Source organism: Achroia grisella, unplaced genomic scaffold, assembly GCF_030625045.1.
Source record: "Achroia grisella isolate CSIRO2021 unplaced genomic scaffold, CSIRO_AGI_Agris_v1 utg6026, whole genome shotgun sequence".
Taxonomy (NCBI): Eukaryota; Metazoa; Arthropoda; class Insecta; order Lepidoptera; family Pyralidae; genus Achroia; species Achroia grisella.
Genome location: NW_026712960.1, coordinates 64,745 through 80,272, shown reverse-complemented (window position 1 = coordinate 80,272; position 15,528 = coordinate 64,745). Strand labels below are relative to the sequence as shown.

The window sequence follows — 15,528 nt, the reverse complement described above, 5'->3', positions numbered from 1 at the left end:
AGCAATTATTACTAATAAAGTGCATGGATTGCCTCAATTCCCGTAAACAAGGGATATATTTATATAAGAAGGGATTATGTCAAATATTTCGAGACGTACTTCTTACCGTACGGGTGCAGGTTCCATCGTGTGGTAAAGAAGGAAACTCCGAGCGATTCCCGGGACTTGTGACCCGGGTGTAGGTTTAAGGGGACCCTTTGCCGACGTACCTCAACATTCACCTTCATTGCTCGTGTTTCTCTCGTGCTTGCCCAACTAAATCTGGTAGGAGGGAGCTTTAGATACACGTTCTAGTATACTCACTGCAGCGGATATTTGACATAATTCTGTAATATCATTACTAGCTGTGCTCGGGAATTCACCCGCGTGAAATTTATAGCCTATATGTAATTCTGCTGTATAAGCTATATTAATGTAAAGATCATCAGAATCCGTACCGTAGTTTTTGCGTGATAGAATAACAAACATCCATACTCACAGAGTTTTATTTATAATATTAATAAGACTAAGATTTGTCGATTGTTATCCAATAACATGATATTGTCATAGGAAAGAAATTGCATTGTGGTCACATCGCTAAAATGAGTTACAATAAAATTTGATCCGTTGCATAGTTTCCAGCTGTAACTGAAAGGGAATTTAAAAATATTTAGTTTAATGTACAAAGGAATTCAAAGGAAATCATTGACTATATGTCACCGCCTATAAGTATATTTTACAATGTAAATGTTATTAACTTGATAAAAAGATGCCCACTAATTTTACAAATAGTTTTTTTTTTTACTAAATCAATACTTGTCATGATAAACGCAGCGGTGGCGCCCTCATTTTTTATTATTTGTTGACTGAGAATACGATGAGGTACACCTTTGGTTGTACGAATGTTATAATTTATTTTTACAATTCGATAATGAAGTTTATTTTAAACTAGCTTTGCCCGCGGATTCGCTCGCGTTAATTTATCTCCTTGGGGGTAGAATTAATCAAAATCCTTTCTTAGCGGATGCCTATGTCATAATATCTACCTGCATGCCAAATTTCAGTCCGATCCGTCCAGTGGTTTAGACTGTGCGTTGATAGATCTCTATGTCAGTCACCTTTGAGTTATATATATTTAGATAGTTGAATGATAGTAGTATATTTTAACGCCCAATAAACTCAATAGTTTGTTATATTTATAATTTACTAGAGCTAAAAGAATTATTTGATTAATTTTCATTTGAAAGATTTACTCCCCACATTAAATACATGTATATATTAAAGTTGTTTTTGATTTTTGTGAATTTTTAAACTGTTAGCTACGATCTACAAAAAAGTCAGATTTTTTTTATATAAAACAGGCTATGTGCATCTTCGTTATATAATCTATATTGATGTTAAATTTCATGAAGATCTGTTTAGCAGTTTATTCGTCAAAATGTGACAAACAGACTGACAGATTTCCGCATTACTAACATTAATATGATGTTTATAAATTTAAAAATATTTGAGGGCGCCACTATTATGTTTAAGTCAAAAGAGTATCCTATTCACTAAAAATGGTATATAATAATAGAGTAACAGAAAGTGTTTATTACCCAATGATGGTTTAAAAATATTAGGAGGGATCTACATAAATTTATGGTGCCAAGTCAGTCGCAGTAAGGGTTCGAGTTACTGTTCTATTGAATTAAAGCGGGTGGATTTAAATGCAGTTGTAAACTTAATTGATTTATTTTATATTCAGGCCTGAGCTTGGGAACAATTGACTCGTATGATTTAGGTCCTCCACCGTGTTATTTTACCGAAACTTGTTTCACACACACATTGTGGTTTCATCTTCCCGCAATGGTATTTCCGTATCGATACGATATTGAGAACATACTCTTCTGTACTTCCCTGGTGTTGCGGGTGCTCACATCAGGTGTACCTCAAGCTCGTTTGTTCCCTATAAAAAATCTTAATAGCACATGTAATATGGATTATGAACCTTTATTACTCACTTTGTTTATTCGTAGATTAGTTGCAAGTCATTGGTTTCAATTATTAATTTTGTTTATATCAAATAGTTAAATAATAGTTTACTTATTTATTTGCATAGGAAGATTACATATACATAGTTATTTCACTTTCTCAAAGTAGCAAAGTGAATAAAATTTGTAAATTTATTACAGAATTGTTTCTTTAATACACTTTATGAAATCTTATGTTTCATAAATTAAAATGAAAGTAATTTATTTTTAGCCACTCATACATAAATAGTTTTTTATCATTATCTCCACCTTCCAGTTCGATTAGTTACTGCAGTGGAGAAGAACTAGCAAGTAACTCAACTGCCACACGTCATGAGAATCTTTCTGTGTTGAGTGAGAAAGGATACAATTAGTTTTTTTTTATTGGAATGCATAATGAATGAAGTTAATTTTGTTACACGTTGTGTGTATGGAGTTACCCAAAAGTAAACATGTCAATTGTTCCCAAAATGAAAGTCATCTTCACACAAAAATGGCGTCTTTCACCTCTATTTTTATGTTTAATTGTAAATATTATCGCTCGTTACGTTAGTGTTAGCGCAGATCTGTACTAGTTTAAGTAGACCGTCACATGGTGATCGGGCACGTTGACTGACCTGTGTGAACGTATTGTGGGAAACGGATAGTTCCTAACTGTACATGTTAAAATATACATTTTACTTGGTTGAAATCATTTGTAATGTAACTACTTGGTTGTACATCAAAAAATCATTCTTCATATGGGACATTTTAGCCGCTTATGAAAGTCAATTTTTTTGTATTAATATATTTTTTCCTATATAGGCTGTGTGGGTTACGCCACTACCTTTCCCGTAAAGAAATTATTATTGAATTAATGGAAAGTGTAAAGTTACAATTTCATCTAAAATATTTAATGAAACTAATTTTTTTGAATTGCCACAAATTTCGTTGCCATCGTTCTATGGGAAATTGTTCAATGGAACAATTTCTTTACAAGTACAGCACATTTAATTATTCTAATTACAAATGTTGCCATAAACACAGAAAAAATATATGGTTAGCACTTTTACAATATTTATGTAGATTTGACTTCTTGTTATTTTTTAATGTTAATCGAACAATATAATCGATGTCATTTAATGCAATAGATATTTTTAGAAAAAGAAAAATTACTACAGTGTTTTTCCAGATATTAATAATTATAATCATGAAATTAAAATCAACAAATCAACATAACACACGGAAGGTCAAGGTGTCATTTTCACAATATTGACTGTATATGGCAGGCCCATAGCGCGGTTTCCGTTTTTATTTCTATGACGTTTCAGGAGTGATGTGTATTTGATGGTTTTGGGTGATACTGGTCTGAACAAGTTGTAAGTACATGAGGTCGGTTCTGAAATTAGAATGTGGCCATGATTTTTGTTGGTCAGTGCAGTATTGTTTCTATATACTAAAGGAATGGCCTAAAGATATTTCTAAAGTTAACACATATTTTAGAGAAGGATATTTCAGAATCCACCTCGTACAAAGTTGGGTCGTGGTGCCGAAACAGCGGGGCGGATATGTTTCAGTCTTTCCATGAATATGTTTAGACTGTCGTAAGTGTACGTTTTGTACGAAACTGGCAAATAAAGCACGTTAATTATTCTACAATAGTATTTATTTAAAATACTGGCAACCTTAGATTTTACACATGTTTCAATTTATGAAAAAATTAAGCATGAAATTCAAAATTACTAATCATGTGGTTTCATTCAAAAAGTAAGCAACGAGATTGGTGATCGATTTCCTATTATATTCACGCCAATAGATATAATCTATACAATAATTATTGTTCAAATTTTAAATTAATTTAAAATGTCTGATTCAATTTATAAACTACTTTAAAATAAAACGTGCTTTGTGTAAGATTATGTTCTTTGTTAGAATTGTTTTACCACTATTATTTTTAAATCAAATTGTAGCGTCAGCGGCCCTGCTGTTTCGCATTATCGACCTTATTGCTTCATCATTAATATTGAATATTTATAAACGCTAAGATTGCATTTAATTGAAATGGAACTGTGCGCCAGTAATTTAGTTGTTAATCGATTTTTAATTGTATTGTATGACGCGAGTAGGTAGATATTTATTTGTCTAATAAATTGCGGAGGGCCCCGGAGTTTCGTGTTCAGAATACGAAAGGGATGTTACTACAATGCCAATAATATTATGACTTTTATACCTAAAGTATTATGATTAATAAATTGGCGTCCGTTTGTGATGTGGTTGGTAGGCGGCGTGGCGATGCGTTGCGTTGCGATGCGATGCGACGCGATGTGGTGCGGTGCGAGGAGTTCAAAACGTGATCGATTTTTTAAATTAACTGTTTACCTGGTATTTTGGTCAAATTCAATAGGTTTATACATTAAGGAATGGTTAATGTAGGATAGAATAGTTCGTTACTGTAAGGTAGGTTAAGAGCGTCATAGAAATCATCTGAACGTGAACTTGAGCTGCAATGTTTAATGAAAATTATAAAACTGTGTTAGTTTCGATTCGTTTAGGCTTTATGGATTTAGTTTTTTTTTTATAAGACTAAGGAGTCACAGTCAGGGTACGCGCAGACTATAGTCGTAATGCCTAGTATTTAATGAAGATATGGCGGAACCGATGATATCAGTGCTTGCACTGAAACTTAATATCTTATTTTTTTTAATTATGAGTTTGGATTAATTGTCCCTATAAGACAGATCTGTTAATTTTACGTAATAATGTTTTGCGACAGTTAAGACACTTATTAAAAGAAACTATACCATGGTTCATATACTTGTGAGTATCACAGTGAAGAAATAAAAGTAACAGATATTAACAAATGACAAACCTGTTACGTTTCAATATTTTAGTATTTGGCAAGTTTATTATTAAATATATACGATGCGGCCTATCGTTATCGATAACAACGAACGATACCCGTACACGGACTGTACGGTCGCGAATATTTCGGATGAGAGTCTATAGTGTGCGCGCACCCTAAATATCATGAACATTACATTTTTGAGTTAGTTTATAATTTATTTTTTAAAAGTATCGCTTGAGAACGCGTGGTCGTTCTATATTAAGTATTTGACTCGGATTTGTTTGTGAACGTTCCGTTCCAACGTTGTAGATAAGAACGGCGAATTCTTAATTGCGTACTTTGTGTTCCACAAGTGTTATTGGTGTAAGCAGCAAATACAATGTACTTGGCGTCCGTGTTATATACGATACATACATACATACATATTATATCAACAAGTACAAAATATAGGTCTTGTTAGCAGCGTGTTCCGTCTAGGGCGAGATGGAGGTGACTAAGTCATAACTTATTTCTCTTAAATTTACTTTTAAACTTTTTTTTATGGACCCCACTAGTGTTAATATTTTTCCATATTAATGTAGATTTTCGGATTTGTTGACCAATTTCGTTTTAGGTTTTTTCGCTCGATTCCCTTCTCCCTCCTCCTCCCTTACATAAAAGGTTTAGCTTTAAAAGATTGTTGTTTGCCTTATAAAAAAATGTGATCTTATGATGATTATACTTAAAGGATGTCGCAGAACGCCGCGCGCGCAGCTATTTGTTATTCTCAATGTTTAATTATCATTTGTTTTTATTGTTGTTCAAGGTATGTGGTGCATATTTGTTGACAGAATTAAATTTATACTATGATAAATTTAAATTAATTACAGTCGAACGATCCTATTTTTTTACAGTTTATATATATAATTAATTTTTACATTTTAGACAATATCGTTATTATTCATAAAAACGTCAAAGGGGCAATGAACCTATACACGTTTTCGTCTGTTTTAGAGCTAAACTATCATTTAAAAAATAATAATAATTAGAGTCAGTTAGACACGGATTTCCCCCATATGAAGATATAAATCTACTATTATTACGCTGTGTAAACATTTCATTTTAAGGGTATATTGCCGTTATGATTTTCCTGTTGTTCTAGTATAGGGAACAGTGAATTTTATCAATGGGGACGAAGAGCTAGTAATACATTCTGTCCTGGTAATAATAAAAGGTGTATTTTATTACTACGTTACATTCACAAATTGCAGTTTTTAAAGAGGTTTATTGATATTTTTACGTTTTTATGAATTTTAAGATATTATGTATCATTGTGTCAGCTATAACTATTATTTTTGTTTATATAATAAAATCCTTGTGAATAACAATGGCTGCGTGGGCGGCGCGTATGAAAGAATATGCCTTGTATAATAAATATAACACAATGAATTATGTAATATAATAAGACAATGCGCGATATAAAGATAGGGCTCAGTAAAGGATACTGTCAATTGCGGTGCAGTGTAGAGGCGTAAAGGGCTTTATTGGTGCGGTCGAACGGTTGCAATGGGGCGGGAACACACCAGCCTGTAGACAAGACTACACTTCTATTGACGATTTTACAACAAAACTACAAATCGCATCTCAGTTCGAATTGTGTGAAAACAAATCACATTAAAAAATATACTATTGACTTCATAATTCAACATAACTTTGTCTAGAATAGTATTTTTATATGCTTCAATGAATTCATTTGACCCTGGTTTGTTCTAATACAAAAAAATGGAAAAATGAAAGTAGAGTAAATTTGGAACACCCTTTATCTCACTAAATTTTTAGGCGCTATTTGAGCGGGACTACGAATTATTTAGGATTGACGCAAGTAAGTGAAGTTGTTAAAAAATAAATTACAATGATTGTATTGGAATTACGACGACCTCAGCTGGAGTTCGTACCCCTAGCGGTGCCCTCAGACTAAAGTCATATCCGTTACGCAGGAGTTGTCCGTCAACTGCTCCATAAGTCCTTCCGCGGGTTTGCGTGCCATCTGCACTTGCTCCCTATAGTCCGGTGAAGCTGTAAAGACCATCTGCAGCCAACAGCATTAGGATGGTTCGAAATAAAAGTTAAAGTTTAGATTAAACTAAGTTACTTATGTGAAATCCATACAAGTGGAACTATGATATCGTCAATAGAAATGTCCTTTGTCTCGGCGGCCTGCACTCCTAGATAAACGAGTCTATGTATAATCGACACGTCAGGACGTACGAGATAAAAAAAGACATCCGATATTGCTGTCTCGTTTTATCTCACGCGTGTGGTAGTCATTCATTTGATATTGATAGATTCTTGTCTGGGGGAGCTTCTGTATAGAATGTAATATTCTGTTAGCGGTATAGTCAATGGACTAATGGAAATGTATGAGATTGATGTTAAATTGTATAAGAATAGTCACGTGGACTGTTAATGTCAATCCCACACATTTTAACACTAATGGAATGTTATTATAGTCTGGTCTGGCTCTCTTCACAAGTGGCACACGTAGATATATACACTGCATTCCAAATACGAAAATATTTTATAACGACATGCAACTATGGTTTTGGGATGAGATTTTTTTTAATTTTAACGAAATTTTGTATTTGGAATGAAGTGTAAATACGTTTACCGCACGCATAAGAAAGAGGGATAACCTGCGTCGCATACTTTTTTTTTATATTGGCGGTAGACGAGAATCTAGTGGATTCTTTTGCGATTTGTCCAGAAGGCCTGCACACTACTTAATGTCGTATAAGGTTCCGAATGACGTCACTATATGTGATTAATGATTATAGATGTGTTTTAGCGCGAGGCTAAAAGAAATTCGACAATTGATAGCGCTATTGAGACTTCATAATTGTATTTTATTTTTATACCGACAAGTTAGCCGATGCTTGATATAAAATGAAAACCGAAAGTCTCACTAGCGCCGTCTCTTGGCGTAGGTACTGAAGAACACTTAAAAATATATTTTAAGTGTCTTCTGAAGTTAGTAGAGATGTTTTGGCTTAAAGGTCATCAACGAGGAAATGTTTGTAATGTATTGTGATTTGATAAGAGAGGGCATTAACATAAGCAGTTTATCGCTACTGTGTAACACGATACAATTGTCTGTGCCGCCAATTGGATCGACCTAACGTTGTTTCCTATCGGTTCCTACCATCTGTGTTCACTAAATTGGTGCTCGGGACTAGACAATTGTATTGTGTTAACTGATTTGCACTGACTAGCTTCAAATACTTCAACACCTTTGTAAATCTTTGAGCAAATATTGGCACGGAAGTGTGCCAACATCTGTTTACAAAACATGTTTGCTCTCCGATTTTGCGCAAATGTATATCGCTACGTTCACGTTTGAACTTTGTACGCGTTCATAAACGGATACGTTACGAAAGTGCAAATGTTTGTCCAATATTTGAAAACAATACTTATTATCGCGTCTTATAAATTTTATTTGAAGCTATGTCAGGCGCCGGCTTTACGGTCACACGAATTTCGAGACGAGGCTTAAGGCAGAATGTAATGTAAAGGTTTAACGAATTTGGAATTGCTGAGTTTCTCATTTCCTAATCTGACCCTGGCCTGAATGTGTTGCAAGGTTTCATGTAAATTAGAAGTTAAATACGATGTCATAATGTTATAACACTTTGTGAACGATTACTTTTAATGTAAGCTATGTATTGATATTAGCATTCAGTTCTGTCTAGTAATTAAGTGAAATGTTATAGCCCGTAACCTTACTTGTGACGCTCCTACAGGGTAGGGTTGCCAGTCGTACGAAAATCCTCGTTAGAGCCACTTGTGCTTTTAAAAGAGATTTTGTCAGATTGTTTATTCATACGAGGCTAAATGTTTTAAGGTTGGCAACCCTGTAGACAGGCCCACAGACGTGTAACCTGGTTTTCGGGAGCGCCATGAATTTACGGGATATAAATCTGTCACAGAGTGTTATTTCACAAGTAAATTTCTTCTCCTTCTAGATGATGGTGCAACTAGTCTCGACTCTTAGATATAGTTTAGAAATGGTGTGACACGAATTACTTCAATGATTTATTCTCGCCGCCACAGATACTAGTAAAGCCCTCTCCGCATTAAAAAGGAATATAAAACTTTTTTATGAATCGTAAGAAACATTAGTTCCACAACAATATGTAAATTTTTCTTATAGTAAGTAAAAGATCTCATAAGTCTTATATTTGTTTTGTCTTTTTTATATTTTGAAGGAACTATGGCAATGTCGAGTGATTAAAGACAACCTATGTAAAATAAAATATATTGATGTATATAATTATGGTGTTTCATTTGCAATAGGCCTAAGTCCATAGAATTTACTAAGCCGTATCTATTTAAAATACGGTACACAGTCGAAATCCCAGGCACCTTTATATTATTTGTAATGGCAAGACTACTCCAGACTTATTTAGACTATTTTTTAAAAAGTTTCTACATCTTTGCCTCAACCGTTTCAGCTCCAGAGGAGTTTCTTTGGAAGCTTTTTTGAATGGGAGCTGAGATATACCTGCCAGTAAAATTTTAGGCTACATAATAACTTAGTCGTCCTGAATGGCAACGCATGTAGAATATCATGACGTGATATCCTTGGCGTTACTTATGTATATAGACGACGATTGCTACTTAGCACCAAGTGGATTGTCTGGTTTTATGCTATTCAAGTTAATAAAATAAATATTCAATATTTCTTTATTGAGGCGTTCGTTCCTATTGCCATTAAAACCTGTTTCAAAGTTAGCTGTGCTCCTTTTTCAAAGTTCGCCACCGTGGTTTTTATCTCCTCAGGAGTGTACTTTACAACGGAGATAGATTATTCTATATTCATTAAAAGAATGCACATTAATTTCTTTTTAATAATAAAGAAATTACGAACCCATTATATAGTCCAACAGATAACTACCCCACTCCAACCAATCAAGACGAGTAGTAGAAAGTTAATTTACAATCTTTAAAAAATTTACAGACAGAGATAGAAAAAACAGTCACAATGACTGGAAATTAAATCTCCAACATATATAAAAAATCTTTAATGTTACAGTCATACAGATGTCAGAAAATACTTAGAATTATAATACTATACATAGGTACAGTGTAATGTTTCTTTACACATTATATAGTTTATTATTTTATGTTATCCATGTAATGACGCAATAGTCTAGCGGTTTAGCACACCGCCTTACTTTCCGATGGTCGAGGCTTCGATTGCTCGCACGATACAAACATTTGTATTTATGAGTATGATTGTATTGGCCTTTTATTTATTATGTAGAGTTTTTAAATTCGAATGGCAAACAATCTACGGGATGGAGTACAATTATCGCATCATTTATATAACATGAACAGTACCACAGACAATATAAAATCAATTTGACGGCAGTACAGCCATTCATGACGACTAAGCGGCATGCACTTAGTCGTTTCCCTGCTATTCAGAAATAGCTTACGAAGCAAGCTATTTTGCTGTGAAAATGGGTCTTCCTTCGGTTCAATGGCAACTATATGTATTTACACCGGAATGTTGGACAACTTTAGCGCATTCGGTCGCATTTTTGTGCAGGATGATGGACACAAAGGACAGAAAAGTAGTTGGGCTGGTCTAGGTACTCCGTAGTCGCAAGCCTCCCTTGAAGCAATACCCCATCTCACTATAGCTACAGCGGCCTTCCTGTGTTCGCAGTCTATAAAGGGATTTCTAAGTGGGCTATAGTAGGTCCGGCCTTTTGAGTAGGTCGGCCCATGTTTATTCAACCAACCTAACACCTGCCCGCAGGTGTTTGGCTGGTTGAATAAACTTGGGTGAAAAATAGGAGCCTTCCAGAGGCGATAACTCCTAGACATGGTCTAGCCTAGCCAATTCTCTCAACACAATGTCAACCCAAATCTAAAACCACATTCAAGTGATCTCAGTTAACATCAAGGGCTTCTTACAATGTGAGATTATACATGGTATTATGGGTAAGATTGTACAAAGACTACCTTAGTAGTTTGTATGTACATATGTATATATATATATATATTTTAATGAATGATGATGGAATGGTGTGCCCGTTTGCGATTATGGTTCATGTTGGCGAGGTACCAGTAGAGGATGATAGGATGAGCACGATGTTAGGTCAGTTGGACCATCGTGAAAAATTCACCAGGAATTTATCACTGGTTTTTAGAGGAACCGCATGAAGGTCAACCTGACTTGGTAGGTACATTGCTAGCGATGGAGTAATTAGTTCACATTACTATTCATTCCTTTATGCACGTATGTTACTATATCGCTGCTCTTCCTCTACCCCTGCCTCTAAACCCGCCTCTTCCTCTGGGTCTAGCCCCTTTGTTGGTGTTGGGCGGACTCTTAGGTCTCAATGCTTCTATTCGCTCCGTGCAACCAGTGCTCTCCCTGCCTTCAGTGAAGTTGGATGCGTATAGCTCTGCATTGAAGTTCGAGTTTGTCAATTCGTGCCCGATGGTCACCCAGCCAGGTCTAATGGTGGAGTCTCGTCCGAAGAGATGTATTCTGAAATTCAAAGCATAATATATAGACTTAATGAATTATATATTGTTTAACTCCGCAACCATTAGCATGTATGACACCACAAATATTTAGTGCGGAAACCTGAACACAGCTACTGGAAGCGGTATTACCGTCCCTATTCGTGATCAAATTACGTTATTGGATGTATATTGCGACAAGTAGTTTGCCTCTAAACGAGGCATCATTAGGCATTGAATGTATTTTGGAAACCTAGTGTTGACTGCTGTGCGTGCAGACTACGACTTACAACATATTATATATGTACATCGATAAAATGTATGTACTTTTTTATATGTCATTGGATTGGCCAACAATTTGAGTGGGCATTTAATTTCCATATGGTTGTTAACTATCGTGTGACGCACCCTTAATTAAAAATGGTAAAGTCAACGACTTACAACATATTATATATGTACATCGATAAAATGTATGTACTTTTTTATATGTCATTGGATTGGCCAACAATTTGAGTGGGCATTTAATTTCCATATGGTAAATGAAGCCATCGACTATATACCTGAACATCGGCACGAATATCCTCATCATGTGGCGCTCGTAGTAAAAGGTATCCATTAACATTCCTGAGGGCTAAGCCGCCGTACCTCTGTAACTTCACCGCATCCTTTTACTCTTCGCTGGTTCCCCGTTAGTATATACTATTAGCACATGTGCAACCGCCATTCCATTTATTAAGATGGAATGGCGGATAAATCATAATCTATATAGGCGGGGGAAAATGTTAGGGCACTCTTGTCATATACACAAGGAACTTATTAATAATATTATCGAAGGAAAAATAGATGGAAAAAGAATTAGAAGACCAAGACAAAGCTATATCAAGCAAGTTAAGGAAAAGTTTGAGTTGTGTCGTATCAACAACTAAAAACATTGAAAGAAGATCGTGGAAAATGGCAAGAGCTCCACCGACAAGAGCGCAGCTCTTAAATTAATGAATTAATCTATAGATATAAAGCATATGAAAGTATATACGGTACTTAAATAAAAGTAACTGTCTGGTTTTCTGTCTATTTGTTCGTGTTAATCTTTGAAATGGCTAGTACAAACTAAATTTATTTAAAATAAAATAACATACCTTCTTCGCCCCAAACAGAAGTGCTCCATAATATGGAATATCTCAATAGGCTTCTCAGTACTACCAAATTCGGGGTCCTCTGATATTATTAGATCAATATCCACATTTGCGTGAATAAAGTCACCATCGACAGACCTTCGGACGGTGCCCTTGATTCCCATCAAACAGTGCTCCTTGGTCCTTTGGAAGACTGCATTGTGTTCCAAGTTTTTCGAGTGTCCAGGATTCTTTATGTTGGTTTTGATCCAGCAGATGTCCTCGCAACGTCGGAATCCCCATTTCTTGAGGCATTCACGGCCCATGTCTAAACCTGTTAAATATATTAAACCTGTTAATTACTACTTATAACTAGTATGAAAGGAGCAACAAAATAATAATAATAATAACTTTGGACATTTCACATAGCGCCATGTAGCAAGTTATGCAGAGTTCCTGCAACTTGCCCAATGATTTTTTTTTTATAGCTCATCTAATTTTTCCCTGCTTTTTCTTTAATGTTAATGTAACCTACTCAAAGTTTGCCTGCCAGTCATAGTCATTTTGTTAATTCTTGAGTCCACCTTTTGTTTCTGTACCTAAATACACAGGTTACTAGGCTAGCTAGATAGCATTTCTATCCTAAGCCACAAATTAATACGAAAAAATAATTGAATGAATTCTGAACTATATAACCATGCAATGGGACTATACAATACCTTCGGAGCTGCCGCACCAGAGGAATATGAAGGACCTGGCCTGCGCTATCTGCTGTAGGTCGAGAGCCAGTACATCCTGCCAGCGCCAGCCGGCGCCTAGCGGCGGCTCCACCAGTATCACATCGAACTTGTTACCCATTTGCTTCAGGTCAAATGTCTGGAATCATATATTTTAAAAATTGATAATCTTACTGAGATAAAGAAATATATAAAAGTTTTTGACCAACTTGATCAAGATATGGTGTTACATGTTTCAGTTGCTTAAAGCTTTTTTTCTTTCACATATTTAGTAATTTCTTATAGGAATAAAAAAATATTAGCCAAGTAACAACTTAGATTGTATTTTATATAAGTAATACAGATACGTCTATGTTTTGTATTAAAATACACTATTATTTTAAGGGTTGTTTTCTAATACTCTCATGTTAACATACACCATGTTGGTGGGGAACCATATGAAAGATCATCGGCTGAAATAGGTAATACTGGTTTTTTTTGTGGATGATAATGGAATGGTGCACCCGCCTGCGCTAACGGTTTACGCTGGCGGGGCACTAGTGGAGGATGATAAGATGAGCATGAGGTCAGGTCAGTTAGCCCATTGTGATAAATTCACCAGGAATTTAACACGATGGTTTCCAGGGGGAACCGCATGGAGGTTGAGCTGACAAAGTACATGGTTATCAATGGGGTTGTCAATCCACATTACTAACAATCCCCTTCCCCCCCAGGTAATACTGGTTAACCACACAGTCATTTTACAATGTCACCATCAGTGTAATTTGAAGACAAATAAATATGATGTGTTGTGGCCTCCTTGACCGGACTGCTTGCTGGCCAGTTATAAGACGTGACTAGGACAGACGAGACAATTGACAAGATAGATATAACAAGGAAAAAGACGGACAATTACATAGAAATTTGACTAATTATATTTTACATTTATAACAAACTCTCTTCTTTCATTATGATGACATTTCTTGTTTATATATACTGTTTGTACATAAAACACATAACAAGTTATTTGTGAATCCATATATAACAAGTTTCACCTTCAGATCACATTTCAAATACATAGGTGGGGCAGCTGTCTGGGCAATGAGGTCATCCTTCAATTTGATGAGCTCCCTCAGTTTAGGGTACTCCTCGAATCTGTCTGCAAGACCCACATCCCTGATAAAGTTCTGCGGCCTCTGTCCGGTGTCCACAAAGTGCTGGCAGTAATCATTATGAGGATTTGAGGACTGTGTACCCTAGAATAGAATTTAAATATTTTTTTATATTAAAAACACTTTATATTAAAAAGTTTATAACATTATTTTTAAATACTTATAATGGAAGTTATGACCAGACAGAAACAGAAATTATATAAACTATAATATAATATATTATAAAAACAGAAATTTATTGCATCATTGTATACTTGAATTTCTTGTCAGTACTCGCTTCTGAATACATTCCAAAAAACAGTAGATTTTATTTATTATAAGTCCTACTTAACAATATTAAAAGATCACACATAAAATGCTTATGACATAATAAAATTCAGTGACTCACTGTGGATGAGACTGGCTAGAGAGAAAAAGATATGGAAAACACTAGAAGCCTTTATATACAAAGACATACTGAACAAAAATGTCCATGTATATTTCAGTTTACTAAATAAAGACTTGAAGTTTTTAACAGATTTAAATGAATAAAGATATTTTAATTTAAATTGATTTAATAATAATTGGTCACTAAATAAACTTTATGGAATACCTTCAAGAATGTAGAAGAGTCGGTATAAACTAATTCATCGGGTTGATCTTTCGCGGCGGGTTTATCACTTCCGTCAGTACCGGTTTCTGAAGCCGCCTGCCGTTTGGGAGGTACATCTATTGCAGCACCCAAAGCCTGCCTCAATTCACTAACACTTGACACACCCAGCTGAAATATACATAATATTATTGTCTCCAGATAAAAGCGAAATATAATTGCAGTTCTAGGTTATGTTGTACCGTTTGAGCGAGCAATTTCTTTCTCTTCTGAGATCTCTCACGGACTTCTTTCAATTTTTCACTCATTGTTTAGAAATACTTTTATTTAATTTAAATTGTTTAGGTACATTTTTTTAATAGTTGGGTGAAGAATTATTAATTTTAATCAATGTAAACTTAATTAAATATTTGTGTTTATAAGAAGCAAATTTTTGTTTTTGGAGCATTTCACCACAGAGTACATTTGCAATATTTGACATTGACACTAACAGATAGTTTTAGACAACCGGCAATGATAATAATGTGAAATTATGACTATAAAATTTAACAATGTTATACTTACTAATAACGTAATGTTTGATTTTATTGCTTAATTAATTTTATTCATAA

The 15,528-nt window shown here is 34.8% G+C and overlaps 1 protein-coding gene across 1 annotated transcript; it reads right to left on the bottom strand.

The window, feature by feature from the left end:
* Window positions 1-10,592: 10,592 nt before the first annotated feature.
* On the bottom strand, window positions 10,593-15,361 carry LOC131848923 (N6-adenosine-methyltransferase non-catalytic subunit). The gene is made up of 6 exons (XM_059198884.1): window positions 15,160-15,361; window positions 14,921-15,088; window positions 14,212-14,412; window positions 13,160-13,316; window positions 12,465-12,774; window positions 10,593-11,353 (listed from the first exon to the last, which is right to left on the bottom strand). The coding sequence occupies exons 1-6, from the start codon at window positions 15,223-15,225 to the stop codon at window positions 11,107-11,109; spliced, it is 1,149 nt and encodes a 382-aa protein (XP_059054867.1). The 5' UTR covers window positions 15,226-15,361; the 3' UTR covers window positions 10,593-11,106.
* Window positions 15,362-15,528: the final 167 nt, after the last annotated feature.

Excerpts from the sequence above, each read along its gene's own strand:
- LOC131848923 (XM_059198884.1), bottom strand. The coding sequence starts at position 15,225 with ATGAGTGAAAAATTGAAAGAAGTCCGTGAGAGATCTCAGAAGAGAAAG. Across the intron at positions 14,413-14,920 it reads ACTCTTCTACATTCTTGAAG|GGTACACAGTCCTCAAATCC; the intron begins GTATTCCATAAA and ends ATTCTATTCTAG. Across the intron at positions 13,317-14,211 it reads ATTTGAAATGTGATCTGAAG|ACATTTGACCTGAAGCAAAT; the intron begins GTGAAACTTGTT and ends ATATGATTCCAG.